Source organism: Chaetura pelagica, unplaced genomic scaffold (assembly GCF_000747805.2).
Source record: "Chaetura pelagica isolate M959 unplaced genomic scaffold, ChaPel_1.0 scaffold117, whole genome shotgun sequence".
Lineage (NCBI taxonomy): Eukaryota > Metazoa > Chordata > Aves > Apodiformes > Apodidae > Chaetura > Chaetura pelagica.
The window spans coordinates 5,216,227-5,229,705 of record NW_009954185.1 but is presented as its reverse complement, the minus strand read 5'-3'; the positions used below and the strand labels follow the sequence as shown (position 1 = coordinate 5,229,705).

Here is a 13,479-nt window from a genome sequence, read left to right as displayed (position 1 = left end):
AAACAGGACAGCCACTACCAGATTGGAAATAGTGACAAGTTGCTCCTACTTTTGGAATAAATTCAGCAGCAAACAGCTTGGAGAACTCCCTGCAATTCCCTGCTATTTTACAGAGATAAATCCCCTCTCTGGGAGATGTACAAGCCATAGCAAGGCATGGGAAGTGGTTGGGGGAAAGGAAGAATTGTGAGATGTATAAATATTTCTTCAAAATCTAATGCCAAGAAAATGTGTCTTCTGTCAAAATACAGACAAAAACATCACTTAGTGTTTAATACCAAAAACTTCTCCCTTCAAATAAGCATTAGCAGGAAGGGAGAGGGCAAAACAATTTTTTTTTTCTTAGAAATAACGATTACAAACTTGAATGCCAGCCAGGTGTCAGAAGAAGAGCCTATATAACCACAGTACCTAAACATGTAGACCATATGCCATACACCTTTTTCATTGCAGATGCAGTATGCTACACCTCAGGGGCTGAAAACTGCTGCTCTTTTAATCTGTGTTGGTACAACTGTGTTTGTAGAAGATGCTCAGTGATGAGATGAGTTTAAATTCATTAATTAACCTTTAGTGATTACAATACATCAGAGAAGATGGCTGCAGTCATATGACAGAGATTATGCAAATACACAAAAGTGAAACCAAAAACCAAGTGAATGGGAGACCAAGGACAAAACCTGGCATGGTATTTCATACTACAGAAATACTTTAAAGCTATTACAAACATGTCTTTGTAATAAAAGGAAACATGTTATGCAAGTCACTATGTGCTCTTTCTCTCTCAGCTCTCACATTAGAGGAATCAGATTTAGAAAAGATCAGCTAAATCCTATCTTCCATCTGCTATAAGAATACTTTCTCCCAGTGGTATATTAGTGATATATTAACCTAAAAGAACTGAAACATTTCCCATAAATATGGCTGCACATCACTGATATAATACAGCCTGTAGGCAGCTACTAGGGTTTTTGCAGGATTTTCTCTATCACTTATTTCCAATTCAAAATAAGTTCTGTACAGATAATGGCTGCTTTATTCTTCCTGGAGAGAAAAGGATTTTTCTGATGAAGGTACAACAACTGCTGTTTGGCTTTGTTGTATTTGTTGGTTTTTCTAAATGAAAGTTTCTATTGTTTCTGTAACTGATTGCTCCTACAGCATTTCCTATTGCTTCTAGATAATATTACTACAGTAATAACATATCCTGCAGTTTCTTATATTTAGTCTGTGGAACACCTAAGGACTTTTATAGTAATGGCAATCAGCACACTGCCCCTCTCCTTCTGTGCCTTCCATCTTTTCTTCTGTGAAGGCTCTAAGTATACATTTCCTTTTGCCTTTACTTTGTTGCATTTCTTTGCTTTAATGTTGAAAGGCATTTTCGGTCTTTGAGATGCAAATTAGAAATTACAGTAATACTGTTTGGTTTGCAGCAAATTTGTATGGCTTTATGCTGTATCAGGATCTAACAAAGAGACTTGTGGAAATGGGTGTTCATTATGCATCCATCTCAAAACCCAAAGAAACTCCACTTCTTATATCTTTGAGAGCATTTCTCTAGTTTCTCCCTCACAGTATTTTTCTTGCTCATGTTTAACAGGGAGGAACTAATTTCTGACTTTCTTCCTTAAAGAATGCAGAACTAGAATGTGCCAAATTCAATCATGAAAGCAGTAGCTGGTTCAACAAACCTCCTGACAGGTCCCTATAACTTCAGGAAGGCTGGGAGGAAAGGAAATGCAAGGAATCCTAAAAATTCTGCATCAAGGAAAGAGGTTTGGCCTTTCCTCAGAAAGGTCAGCCAGAAATCACTTTTGAGGGATGAAAAACACATAAATAAGCTTGTTCCAACTTATTTCTTAGGTCTCATAAATCAGGACCTGCTTGTCTGGAGTTCAATGGGTTGCATATGACGGCATTTAGAGTTGAAGAGGACAGAGCTCGTTGCAGGATGAGACTCTGCCTAACACTGCATAATTAAAGAGAAAAAAAGCTCTTCAGCACCTCTCTGTGACACTACACAATCTGTCACAACCTTAACCCATCCATCTGCAGATTGCCCCCACAATGCACGTTTGCAGAAGCCAGTCAAAACTCCATTTTTTGCCTCTCTCTCCTTGCACTTTTACACAAATCACTTGTTTAAGGCATCTTGTTAGGGGGATGGTTGGGGGATACATAGGGCAAGTTATAATTGATTAACCACAACTGAATAGCTTTGAAAAGTCTAAGACTTAGCAGAGAGAAGGGGTGACAATGCATCATTGAGGTTTCTGTCTTACCGCATGACAAAATCTGCTTGATCTATTTGTTTGCCACAGCCACTCTTTTTCAGGATCCCACCGTTTCCCACCACGGAGCATTTCTTCAGTGGCAGCTGGAAGGGAGTAGCCTAGCAACACAAAACAAGGATCAGTTTTACAGAGGAGAGAACACATGCATCTTTGTAGCAGCCACTCCTGGAAAGCCCAGGGAGCTGGCAGGGCTCAAAGTGCTGAAAGAAAAGGGAGAATTAGAAGCTAGGGGGGAAAAAAAATTAAAAGTACAGAAATAAGCCAGTAAGTAGACATAGGACAGGTCTTATCCCCACTCCCCAAACCAGGAAGCAACAAACATGAGGCAGAAGGTAACATCTCTGCAAAACAAGAACTGCCTAAAGTCCCTATGCAGGTACTGACCAAGCCAGGCAGTTCATGCAAGCCTTCTAGCCAAACTGCATGGACACAGGGAAAAGGACAACCAGAGAAAAAAAGGATTAAAAAAAGAAAGAAAAAAAAAAAGTGACCTTCCTGAGCTGATATACAAAAGGCAGCTCCGGGGATGAAAGTAAGGAACAGGGAATGGGGTGATGACAGAAAGGCACTGGGAATCAGAAGTCACTCCAGCTCCTGTTGCTGGGACAGGTTGCTCCAAAACCTTAAGAAAAAATAGGCTGCTTGACTGCAGCTCCTTAAATACTCAGCTGGCTAGACACAGCATAAATTAAAATTAGAATGGACCATTTTAACTAAGCAGCTCTTGTCACAGCTTAGCAGGGCATTAAAGTGCAAGGTCAAATTGTCATGCTATCTTATGCATCAAACAGAGTAATAAACTGGATCTGTATAATCTTCATTCCAGAGGACCTCAAAACTATGGGTGAGATACCTTCCTGTCAGCCCCAAGTCATTCACTGTTAGTGAGGTCAGGACAGCCACTTGAACAGCACACAGTGCATCAGTGCAGCCCAGGATATTTAAGAAAATAAATAAATAAATAAATAAATTGATAGTGGTAAAAGGCTATGAATTTAAAGCAGTGTGATTTAAAGAACGGAATTTGTCTAGAATATGAGAGTTAATATTCTCCTCATGCAAAAAAATTGTGCAGGGATTTTTTATTTATTTTTTACATGCCTCTCAAAACCTGAATTTGCAGTAGAGACAAAAGTTACTGCACAAGCCTCCAAGAATGCAAATGCCATGGTGACAGGATGCAGCATCACAAAACAATTCCCTTCTTCAAGAGGACAAGGTAGAACATTGGCAGTACTTATATTCACTTTCATGCATAGAGCCACATCTTACATTGCATCTGTATTCAGCAGGCATTACACATGGTCCAGAAAACAGACCCAGCATTACAGCAAAACCTGCGTGTACGTTAGGACTTATTTCTAATGTCTTACTTCCTTTCTTCCTTATATTTAATTGCTTTACCTTCTTTCCTCAGAAAATAAGATTTCATTCAGCTACTATAAAGCCACAGCCTGCTTTCTAATGAAAAACATTAAAGCCTTCTGCTCATCTTAACTCTGGATTAAGACATGCTAAAGCAGAAAAATAGTTCTAGTTTCCTGAGGCCTGGCTACTGCTAGGAACCCAGGAATAGCATATTGGAAGAATATTGGGCATGCAGATACATTCTTATCCTGCATCTGCCTTCTCAAGAACATTTTTTAGTTTACACAGTTATTGAACTAGGTGCATATCTTGACATTCAAAGGACATCTCATCTTTGAGATGACTCTGACCAAATGAGAGTTCATATGCTCACTAAGGGGAGTTGGAGCAGTGGAAATCAGAGAAAATGTAGAAGAGAGATGCTTTATAAATAACAGTACCTTTCTTATTTAAGATATATCAAAGCTTCTTCCAGGAGAGCTAGTTATACAAATGCAGGGCTGTGACAAACCACAAAGGCAGCCTCCATTAACTCTTGCTTTTAATAGTGGACACACTGTCACATAAATTGTATGGCTTTAGTACACATTGAGTGACTTTTAGTTCCCCAAACAAGCAGTTAGGAGTTACTAAATGCTTCAGGATTCTCTGAGTTGCAAAGAGCCTTTGATATTGCTTGAGATGACTTGCATCCTGGCACATTCAACGTTGATAATATTAGTTGTCATTTGCATACCTACTTTTGTTTCCAAAAGCATGTGAAGCTTTGAAACACTTGCCTTGGAGAGTCCAAGAAACAACCTAACAAGATCAGGGCTACCAGGGTGATTTGAGGGAGTCAAAGGAACGTAGAAAGGGCAGGTAACATCACAATGGTGGTTGTCCCTCTGCCTAATCTGTGAAGAAATGCATTTGCTCTGCAGACATAGGAGGAAAAGCACAGTACTCTGTGAAAAGCCACCGTGCCAACAAGAGCCCACTGAAGCTTTTGCTTCCCCATGCAAAGTACTGAAAATTGAAGACATGGCACAGACATCAGAGTCTACACATCACCTTGTAGCTTAAAATGTTCAACAGGTGCAGCTTCCAGAAGACCACACCTACACACTATCTACAGACATTATGAAGAAGATCTAGTTTCAGTACTGTAACAGGGGTGGGAGAGGCTGGTTGTAAAGACCTAGGTGACCTTGCTGCTTGGTGAGATTTCAGCTGCTTTCAGCTCAAGGAAGAGCAAATGCTTAGGATCAGCTGGGAGAAGCCTGCATTTGTTATCTTGCATAAGACTTTCCTTCAAGCATTTAAATCACAGATCTGTATTGTTGCTCAAACTTCTGGGGGATTTCAGGAGCCTGTTTGTCCAGCAAAACTGCCTGGCCATACACAAATCATGCAAGCCTTAAACCCAGGTGTTGCCCATAGGAAAATAGAAAACATTTGGTTTCCTTTTACTCTCTGCAAAAGGCATTCTCTTTTCCCTCTTTCAAAGGAAGAGGGAGGGTCCTGGGCTTTGAAACTGTTGGGAAACCACCACCCTGTAATCTAGCCAGCAGCAGCACACCCAGTCCCCTGCAGTGGACATCAGTGTGGACCGCATGCTCCCCTCCCTCCTCCAAGGATGCTCATGAGACAGACAACACAGACAAAAGCACTTTGAGTCTCTTCAAAGCTTAAGTGCTGCGGGTTTCATTCTGTGCCTTTCCATAAGCAATCAACTCATTTCTTCCTTTGGGCTGCCCAAAATATGCAGTGAAGACAGGTTAAGCAAAATTGTTGAATGACACAGCTTGTCCCTCGCTTTCCACACCATTAATAGACTTTCAGGATGTTTTCCTGCATCCTCTTGCTGTTCCTACCACTGCTTTGTCACTGTGGATGTAAGGATTAATTTAATACTTCATTCATTATCAAAACCTGGAGTTATCTTTTTTCCTGTGAGGGTTAAAAACATCAAAGACAGAGTCCCATAATGATTTGTTTCCTCATGTCAAGTGATCTTATGCTATGCTCTTGGTGTGGGTGATCTGCCTTTAGCTTTTTTTAATTGTCTTCAGATATTTTTTTTTTAATGTTATGTTGGGCTTCTAGAGTTAAAAGAATGTTACAACATGCTGCAGAACTAAACTGGTTTTACTGTTTTTGTAAAATAGACTTAAGCATTACTTGTAATTTCACTAAGAGGCAATTTTCTTCAAGGTGACTGCGCTATTTGGAGATAGTACTAAACAGTACACCCAAACTTGCTTGTAGGTTTCTATTACCACCAAACTGTGTTTCACAGGACTTATAAAAACCCTCTCATGCTTTCTTTCCCTCTTTACCTCCCGAAGGGTAATTCTTTGCTAGGCAAATTGTCAGCTCACAGTTAACACCACATACATTGTCACAGTGTGGGGACCCAGCTGTCATTTATGCTAAAGGCTCACAAAAAGCTCAGTTGTTTTTCTCCTTAGGATTCTAAGCAGGTCTAACAAATGCTAGGTTTGGACTGTAAAGTTGTAACAAAAGCATTTCAATTAGTAGTAGCTTCCTGAAACTGTTACTTTCTTTGTCAACACATTTGTTACTTTCTTAATTCATAAAATTTTCATGAACAGCTGGAGTCCTGTGGGTGGACTAGAGAAAACAGCAATGCATCAGTTCATCTAGTGTAACAGAGAAAATGGGAAAATAAGTGACCAACTCATCCCCATTTTAAGCAATTATTACCACAGAATTTGAAAATACTGTTAACTGAAACCATCTTGCACATTGGAAATGAGAAGGATGAAAATCCCTTTAAAAGTGAGTTACAAAAATATTTTAGAAAGGACTCCATAAGGCAGTTTTTAAAAGGCTTCCCCAAAACAAAACCAAAGATGGAAAGGCCCCATTGTCTCATTTTCCCTGGTTTAAAACAATGAAACTCCACTAATAATCAATGAAGATGTTCAAGTTTATACTCCTGTAAATGAAAGAACAACCTGCACACTCCCCTCCCATGAATTCTATGACAAATAAGCACACAAAGCAATAGATCAAAGATTCCCAATTGAATATGGGACTAATTTAACAAAGCATCTATCCAGCAATTCACTGATTAGTTTCATCATTCATCTAAGCAGAAATAAATCATTCTTATCTGTTAAAAGAACATTATGCAGCACTAACAAAATATAATTTATTTTCAATAATGCTACTCTAATTCACTTTGATTTCATTGTTAGGTTGTTAATGCACTAATTTTTGCCCACTCCCTGACAAAGACTTTAATCAGCAACCAGGAAAACAGGAAAAATTACAGTGTTCAGCCTCTGATTTCATGCTGAAGATGTCAAAAACATTGAAAACACTGAGAATATATATTAGAATAAAATGGTGTTTTAAATACACTTTTTTGAACTGCAAGAGATGCTGTGATTTTATTGTCCCTTTTAAGAAGGCAGCATCCTGATGAGAAGGGCATTGTTCTACTGATTTTTTTAAGGAGCCAGCAAACCCCTGAGAGCTAACAAGAAGCCAGATAGAGCTCTTAATACATTTTCTTGAACCTTTGCATAAGGAAGTAACTGACATTTTAAAGGATAACCTCTGTGTGTCAGCCAGAGGTAACATGGTGTTGGTTTTTTAAGCTGCCAACCATGGCAGGGTGGCAAATGCTCCTTCTTCATTGTTTACAAATCATCTTCAGTCTGATGGGCCTTTTGTTCCTCCTACAGAGCTGTCAAGACAGGACAGCTTGACGGCAACAGGCTCCAAAGAACATCAGAGTCAGGGATGACATTCTCTACAGGGAGGTGTGGAGGGTAGCTGTGCTTCCCTGCTTTTCACCCACTGCTCTCCACCAAACTGCTCCAGTCCCCTGCCCTGGCCCGGGTGCAGGGGCTCAGAGCAAGGGGTAACCACTGACAGCAAGGTGATGAACATCACAGTGCTCCTCCTAAAAGAGGGGACTTTTCAGCCCACCTCCTACACTATGTCATCGCAGGGAGACAAGTGACGTTCGTCTTTCTCTCCTTTAGAACTAATTTTTATTTTGCTAGGAAAATAACTGGTTTTGCAAAAAAAAATGCGTAGGGTTAGGGTTTGGGGTTTTTTAGTGAAAACTGAAAGTTTTGAAAAATAAAGGGTGGGGGATTTTGGTGAAGATTGAAAATTTTGAAAAATAAAAGATGGACTTTTTTTTTTTTTCCCTTCCCAAGAAGCTTACCTTTAAAATTGGGTGCCTTGTTATCTAAAAGGTCTTGTATCTATTAAATCATAACTTCAGGCATTTTCTACCTTCTATTATCAGCCTGGTTTTTCTGTTTGTAGCTAATGACTGAAATAACTGCATAAAGTTTGAAATGCATTTAAAACATTAACAATAATTTAGATCTCATTTTTGTCTAGAGAGGCAGAAGAAACATGGATCAGAATGAAAATGTCTGTGTGCAAGTACTGGAAAGAGAAAAGTTTTTCCACGAGATAAATCTTGAGCAAATGTTGTGGGCTAGAAGATGCATGCATTTTAACACATTAAGAAACCACAGTGATGCTTCACTGGCAGATTTATTCAATGCCATTTGATTCCTAAATTGTTTTGTGTTCATGCAAAGCTGTATTACAAAAGCACATTAGTGGAACGGTTGAAAGCTGAACGTTGCATGTGCAAAACCTGTCAAAATCATAATCTGTGTTCCACTGAGACTTGCTAAATGCATGTGTTAGCTACAACTTCCACAAAATTCTCTATATTACACCATCATGAAATAATGTGTGAAATGCTAAGCAAGAAGGAAGTCAAAAACCTTGCCTCTAAGGTAATGCTGTCACAAAGCAGAGGGAGAGGAATAAGGATATTCAAGAGTCATTTTGAGGAACAGAATCAGATTTCAGAGGGCAGTGATAGGACAAGGGGTAATGGTTTTAAACTGAAAGAGGGGAGATTCAGGTTAGAAATTTCAGGAAGAAATTCTTCACCATGAGGGTATTAAGGTGCTGGAATAGGTTGCCCAGGAAGTTTGTGGAAGCCTCTTCACGTGGAGGTGTTTAAGGCTGAGTGGGATGAGGCTTGTGCAGCCTGATGTGAGGTGTCCCTGCTCATAGCAAGGAGGTGGGAACCTGATGATCTTTAAGATCCCTTCCAACCTTAACAATTCTATGATTCTATGATCAGAATAGAGCCCCTGCCAGACTGATCCCCAGGTATGCAGGACAGTGCCCTTTTTATGTATGGTCATTATTAATAAAATAAGCCGAGCATGGTTTTTCAAATTCTGGACTCGGATACGGCCAAACACCAATATTTGATTACAAAGCACTTATTACAGAAAGAAACTGTGAAAGTGACTATGAAAAATCCCTCTAGGAGATAAGAAACAGATTTTAAAAGGAACCTCCAGCTTCCTTCTGTAGTTTCTTGGTTTTTTTAGTAGTTTCCTTGCTCCACAGAGGCACAGCTAACTAACAAATTTTCAAACCTGGAGCTCTTTGCTCATAAACAGAGAGTGGTCCAGCTGGGGCAAGCTTCTCTGCAGCAGCACACAAGCATGCCTTTGTCAAGGATTGAAGTGGAATTAAACATTCAAGCTTATGTAGACTTTGTGCTCATCACAGATACGTACTTCAGGCAGCATTGTTTTTCATGAGATTAATATCTTATGAAATACTTAAAATGGGCACACGGGACAGCAAAAGACCACTTAGGAGACTGAACACATCACTCTGCAGCTGCAGGAAACCCTCTTATACCCAAAAGGACACACAGGCTACTATCTGCAAAGCAACCACACACAAAAGAGAGAAGGCTTTGCAACATACCTGCATATTCACAAAAAAACACGGAGTACCAGTAACTAGCTGGCAGTCAACTTTTAGTTCAAGCTCTACTTTCAATAGGAACTTTGAGACCGTGTGCTGCCTAATCACTTTCCACCCAGCATGAAGTCACTGCAAGTGAGTACTTGCTGTGAATTAAAAGGACCTTTCAGATTGCTGCTGTGGCATTTAATTCAATGGAATCAGCCTTTGTACAGCCAGGATAGCACAGTATAGCAATTAGGAAAAAAAAAAAATTACATTTGCAGAGTGTAACAATTTATTTTAGAGAACAGATTCTTGATGGTATACCGTAAAGAGTGTTTTAAACAATGAATGCTCTTCAAATTTATGTGACTTGTGAGACAAGGACATGATAATGGGTGGGAAATTCCAAAGCTCTGGACGATCTCTGGATCCAAAGTTTATGGCCTGAAACGTTCTAGAACTCCAAACTTTGGGTTAAAAATGAGAACAAGGAAATACTAGTCCGTGATTACTCAGAAAAAGGAACTTAGCCTACTGGGAGTGAGGATGGTGTCCCATCCTCTGAAAGATGTCATGATTTCTACCGTTCCCTGAATTGAGAAGCCTCATAAGGACTTAAGTTTCCTTCCAAATAGCTGCATTTAGATGTTCCATGGAGGAACTCAGTCCCATGTAAACTATACAAAATGAAAAAATAATGTACAAATTCCTTGAAAAACTGCTTGACTAGAACTTGTAAATAACTGCCTATGTTGGCTTCCCTAAACACCTTCTCATACACTTGATTTTTTTTTAAATATTTTTTTTCATCCTTTGTGGTAACAAGGATAAACTTTGATTCTTAAGTCAAATCACTAAACTCCACCCACAGCCACAGAAACACTCAGGAAATTCTTCCTTGTACCTTGACCACCTCACATCACAAGATGCAGTGATGAGCTTTGAGGAAAACCCCATCCCTTGTGTGTGGGACTCTCAGCCCTGCTCTGCTTTGCCAGCATCTCCAGAGGCAGGTACACAACACCATGCCACTTAGATGTCAACTGAAGCAAACTTCTATGCTTGCACTGTACAGCATTTACACCCCAGGCAGCAATTCATCTCCCAGCTCACTGGCACTTGGTGGCAGAAAGACATTCAGGCACACCAGGTATTCCAGTGTTTATTTGCTTAGCAGCAACCCTGCATCTTTTGGGAGTAGAAACCTAACTTTCAGGTGCTGCTTTTGAACAGTTTGCCCACGCCCTACGTTTTCTCTGTTTTCCCTAAGCTTATGTAAAACAAAGGACATTGAAACATTTTTGAGTTTTGACTGGATGCTTCATGGAAACAAGGGTAAGCACAAATAATCACTTCAGGGGGAAACACTACTTTTTAATGCCATGAATGTCTACTAAACAAGAGTAGTTACTATTTTATGAGTTTAACAATTTATTCTGCAGGCCTGGGAAAATGCAATATAAACTTTTAAATTAGCCTCCTGCATTACAGGGCACAATTTCCTAGCTGAGGAAGTTACTGTAGATGGAGACACATTTTAACCTTTATGCACAAAAGTTTTTGTTAAAACAACAGCAACAAGATGCAACCAAGAGAGTAAGGAAACTTGGAGGGTATCTGCTTACATATGCCTGGGGTAAGTGTATGTAGAAAATGAATGTTCATGTTGAATTAATTTCTTGTGAGAGGATGGGACAACACAGTCAGGAAAGATAGGAAAATATTCAGAAATTTTGCAAGACCAATTACTGTTTGAGTAAGGGGTACTACTCACTCATTTTCCCAACTTTATAAAGGATTTCTCAACACAGCTTCATGGACATGCAAGGTTATTGCCAGGACCAATCCACAATCAAACACATAGCTCCTAAGCACTTTAAGATCAATCCTAACCCTGCAGAACTGATGCATTATGAATGTTCCTACAATTGCATGAACAGAATACAAAGAATTGTGAAATGCAAAAACAGCTTGAATTGAACATGGGTGGGGGCAGGAAAGACAGCATGGAGGAGGAGGAGGACTCAAGAAGGTGTCAGGAGACTCCTGCGTTTGATTTACTGAAAAGCTCAGCCAGCTATAGAAACACAAAGTTCTCTATAATCTTATTAGTAGCACACCCTACATGCAATAAATAAGGTTAGTTTCAGCTCATAAAAAGTACAAAAGGCTTCCAGTTCTACTTGTATCACAGACAATAACACTTAAACAAAGGAATGACTCTGAATAGCTGAGGGCCCTCTGATCCCTCTGATATGAATAAGAAGCTGCAGCAAAGGAAATCAATCAGCTTACACAGGCACAAAAATACAGATTTAGTTATCATGTGATAGACACCAAAGTTTAAAGCTTTGGCTTTTATTTTTTCAGGCTATCTTAAAAGCAATACACTTCCATTTAGCTAGTATTTCAAACAATGGGCTTCTAAAAGGAAAAGATCCATGAACAAAAGAATGTTTCTTACCTTTTCGTTACCTCTAAATAGTTCAGATGAATTAATGACATCTATTGAGAATCACTTGTTAAAAACCCATCAAAGACAACTAGCAAGGACTGATCTCTCTAGGAAATTTGCAATTAGAACTTGAGTGGCATTTAAACACAGATTGGTTTCTAGCAGCATGGAAGCACTGTTGACTTTCTTTAATACTAGCAGAGTATGTTTTTTTCTTCTCTCTCAATCAAAAATTAAGCCTCTTAAGAAAGCTTTCCCTATAAGGAGGGAATCTCTTTTTATTGTAAGATTAATTTTAGACTTAAAAATTCCAAATTTAATAGAACAGATGCAGATTTATTGACTGATCTTTCTTTTGATTAAAAAAACCAAACAATTCCCACTCATCCCCAGTGGATGAAAAAGCCTTATGATATTGAGCTGCTCAGAAACATAAAAAAATCCAACATGTACTATCATCTTACAGATACAGTGGGTTCATTTAAATGCACTACTGAATTGGATGAAAGAACAGCATGAATCCAGAGAAGTGAGCAATCGCTTTTTTTCCCCCTCCCATAGCAAACAGTCAAATCAAATACATAAAATACACTAAGAAATAAGAAACAGTTTGGGGAATCAATAAAAGCACCCAGCTCCAAAGAGCCATTATATCTGGGCCAGGTCAGGAATCTGCATGAATTTGTGTCTTACGCCTTTAGCATTTCCTTCATCCACAAACCTAGATGGCACCGAGTTGGCCCATATAACTAACCACACAAGAAAACCTGAACATAAGAGTTGAAAAGCAAGTAATAGTTTGGGGAAAAAAAAAAAAGAAAAAAAAAAAGTCATGTCTAAAGGTTATAAAACCAGAAGTTTAGAAGTCCATGGAGGCAGAGGAGAAAAGGTATTACAATTACAGAATCAATTTCCTTTTCATAAACTATTTTTTCCAGTAGTGAAAATAAAACTCATTAAATTGTATTTTCAAATCGAGACATGAGAGTAATTAATGAACTTGTTTGAATAACTTAGCATAAACTGAGTTAAATAAATAACAACTGCTTCTATACCACTAATGAAACACTTGGTAATGTAAGACTATAAAGGGGAAGTGTCATTTCATTATAAAGAGTGTAGGCCCCCCAAAAACCAATCAGAAAGTGTCATTTCTTGTAAGCCTACACAGAAGTACATTTGGGACTTGCTTCTCTAGTGCAGGCACAGCAAAACAGGAAGGCTAAGCTTCAGGGACCAAATCCAACCTCAGACTGGAGCCTCAGGAGTGCAGTGTACACATCAGAATCCGAAAATTGGAAGTCCAAGTAGATTGTGCAGACTGAGGCAAATACCAGCCTACTGAAAGGCAATACAGAACAAAACTCATTTTTGATGTGCCTGTTTTTCACCACCTTGGTGCTTCCCTCGGTTTTAGCATCATATGATTCAGGTAATCCCCTCCAGATTCCTGCTCCAGGTAGGGCCACCCGTGAAAATTAGCCAATGCATCCTGTTTCTCAGTGTCCCTGCATCAGTCAGGCAGTCTTTTAACTTTAACCTGTTCCATCCTTTCCACGACAGCACCAGCTCGAGGCCCCGCCGCTCCCGGCG

General features: G+C 39.3%; 1 protein-coding gene across 1 annotated transcript in view; it reads right to left on the bottom strand.

Moving 5' to 3' along the window:
- Positions 1–13,479, bottom strand: part of ST8SIA1 (ST8 alpha-N-acetyl-neuraminide alpha-2,8-sialyltransferase 1) — an 86,645-nt gene that overhangs the window by 49,272 nt on the left and 23,894 nt on the right. The window contains exon 2 of the mRNA XM_010002955.1: positions 2,286–2,395. Within this exon, the coding sequence (XP_010001257.1) occupies positions 2,286–2,395 (110 nt within the window). The remainder of the gene's footprint in view (positions 1–2,285; positions 2,396–13,479) is intronic.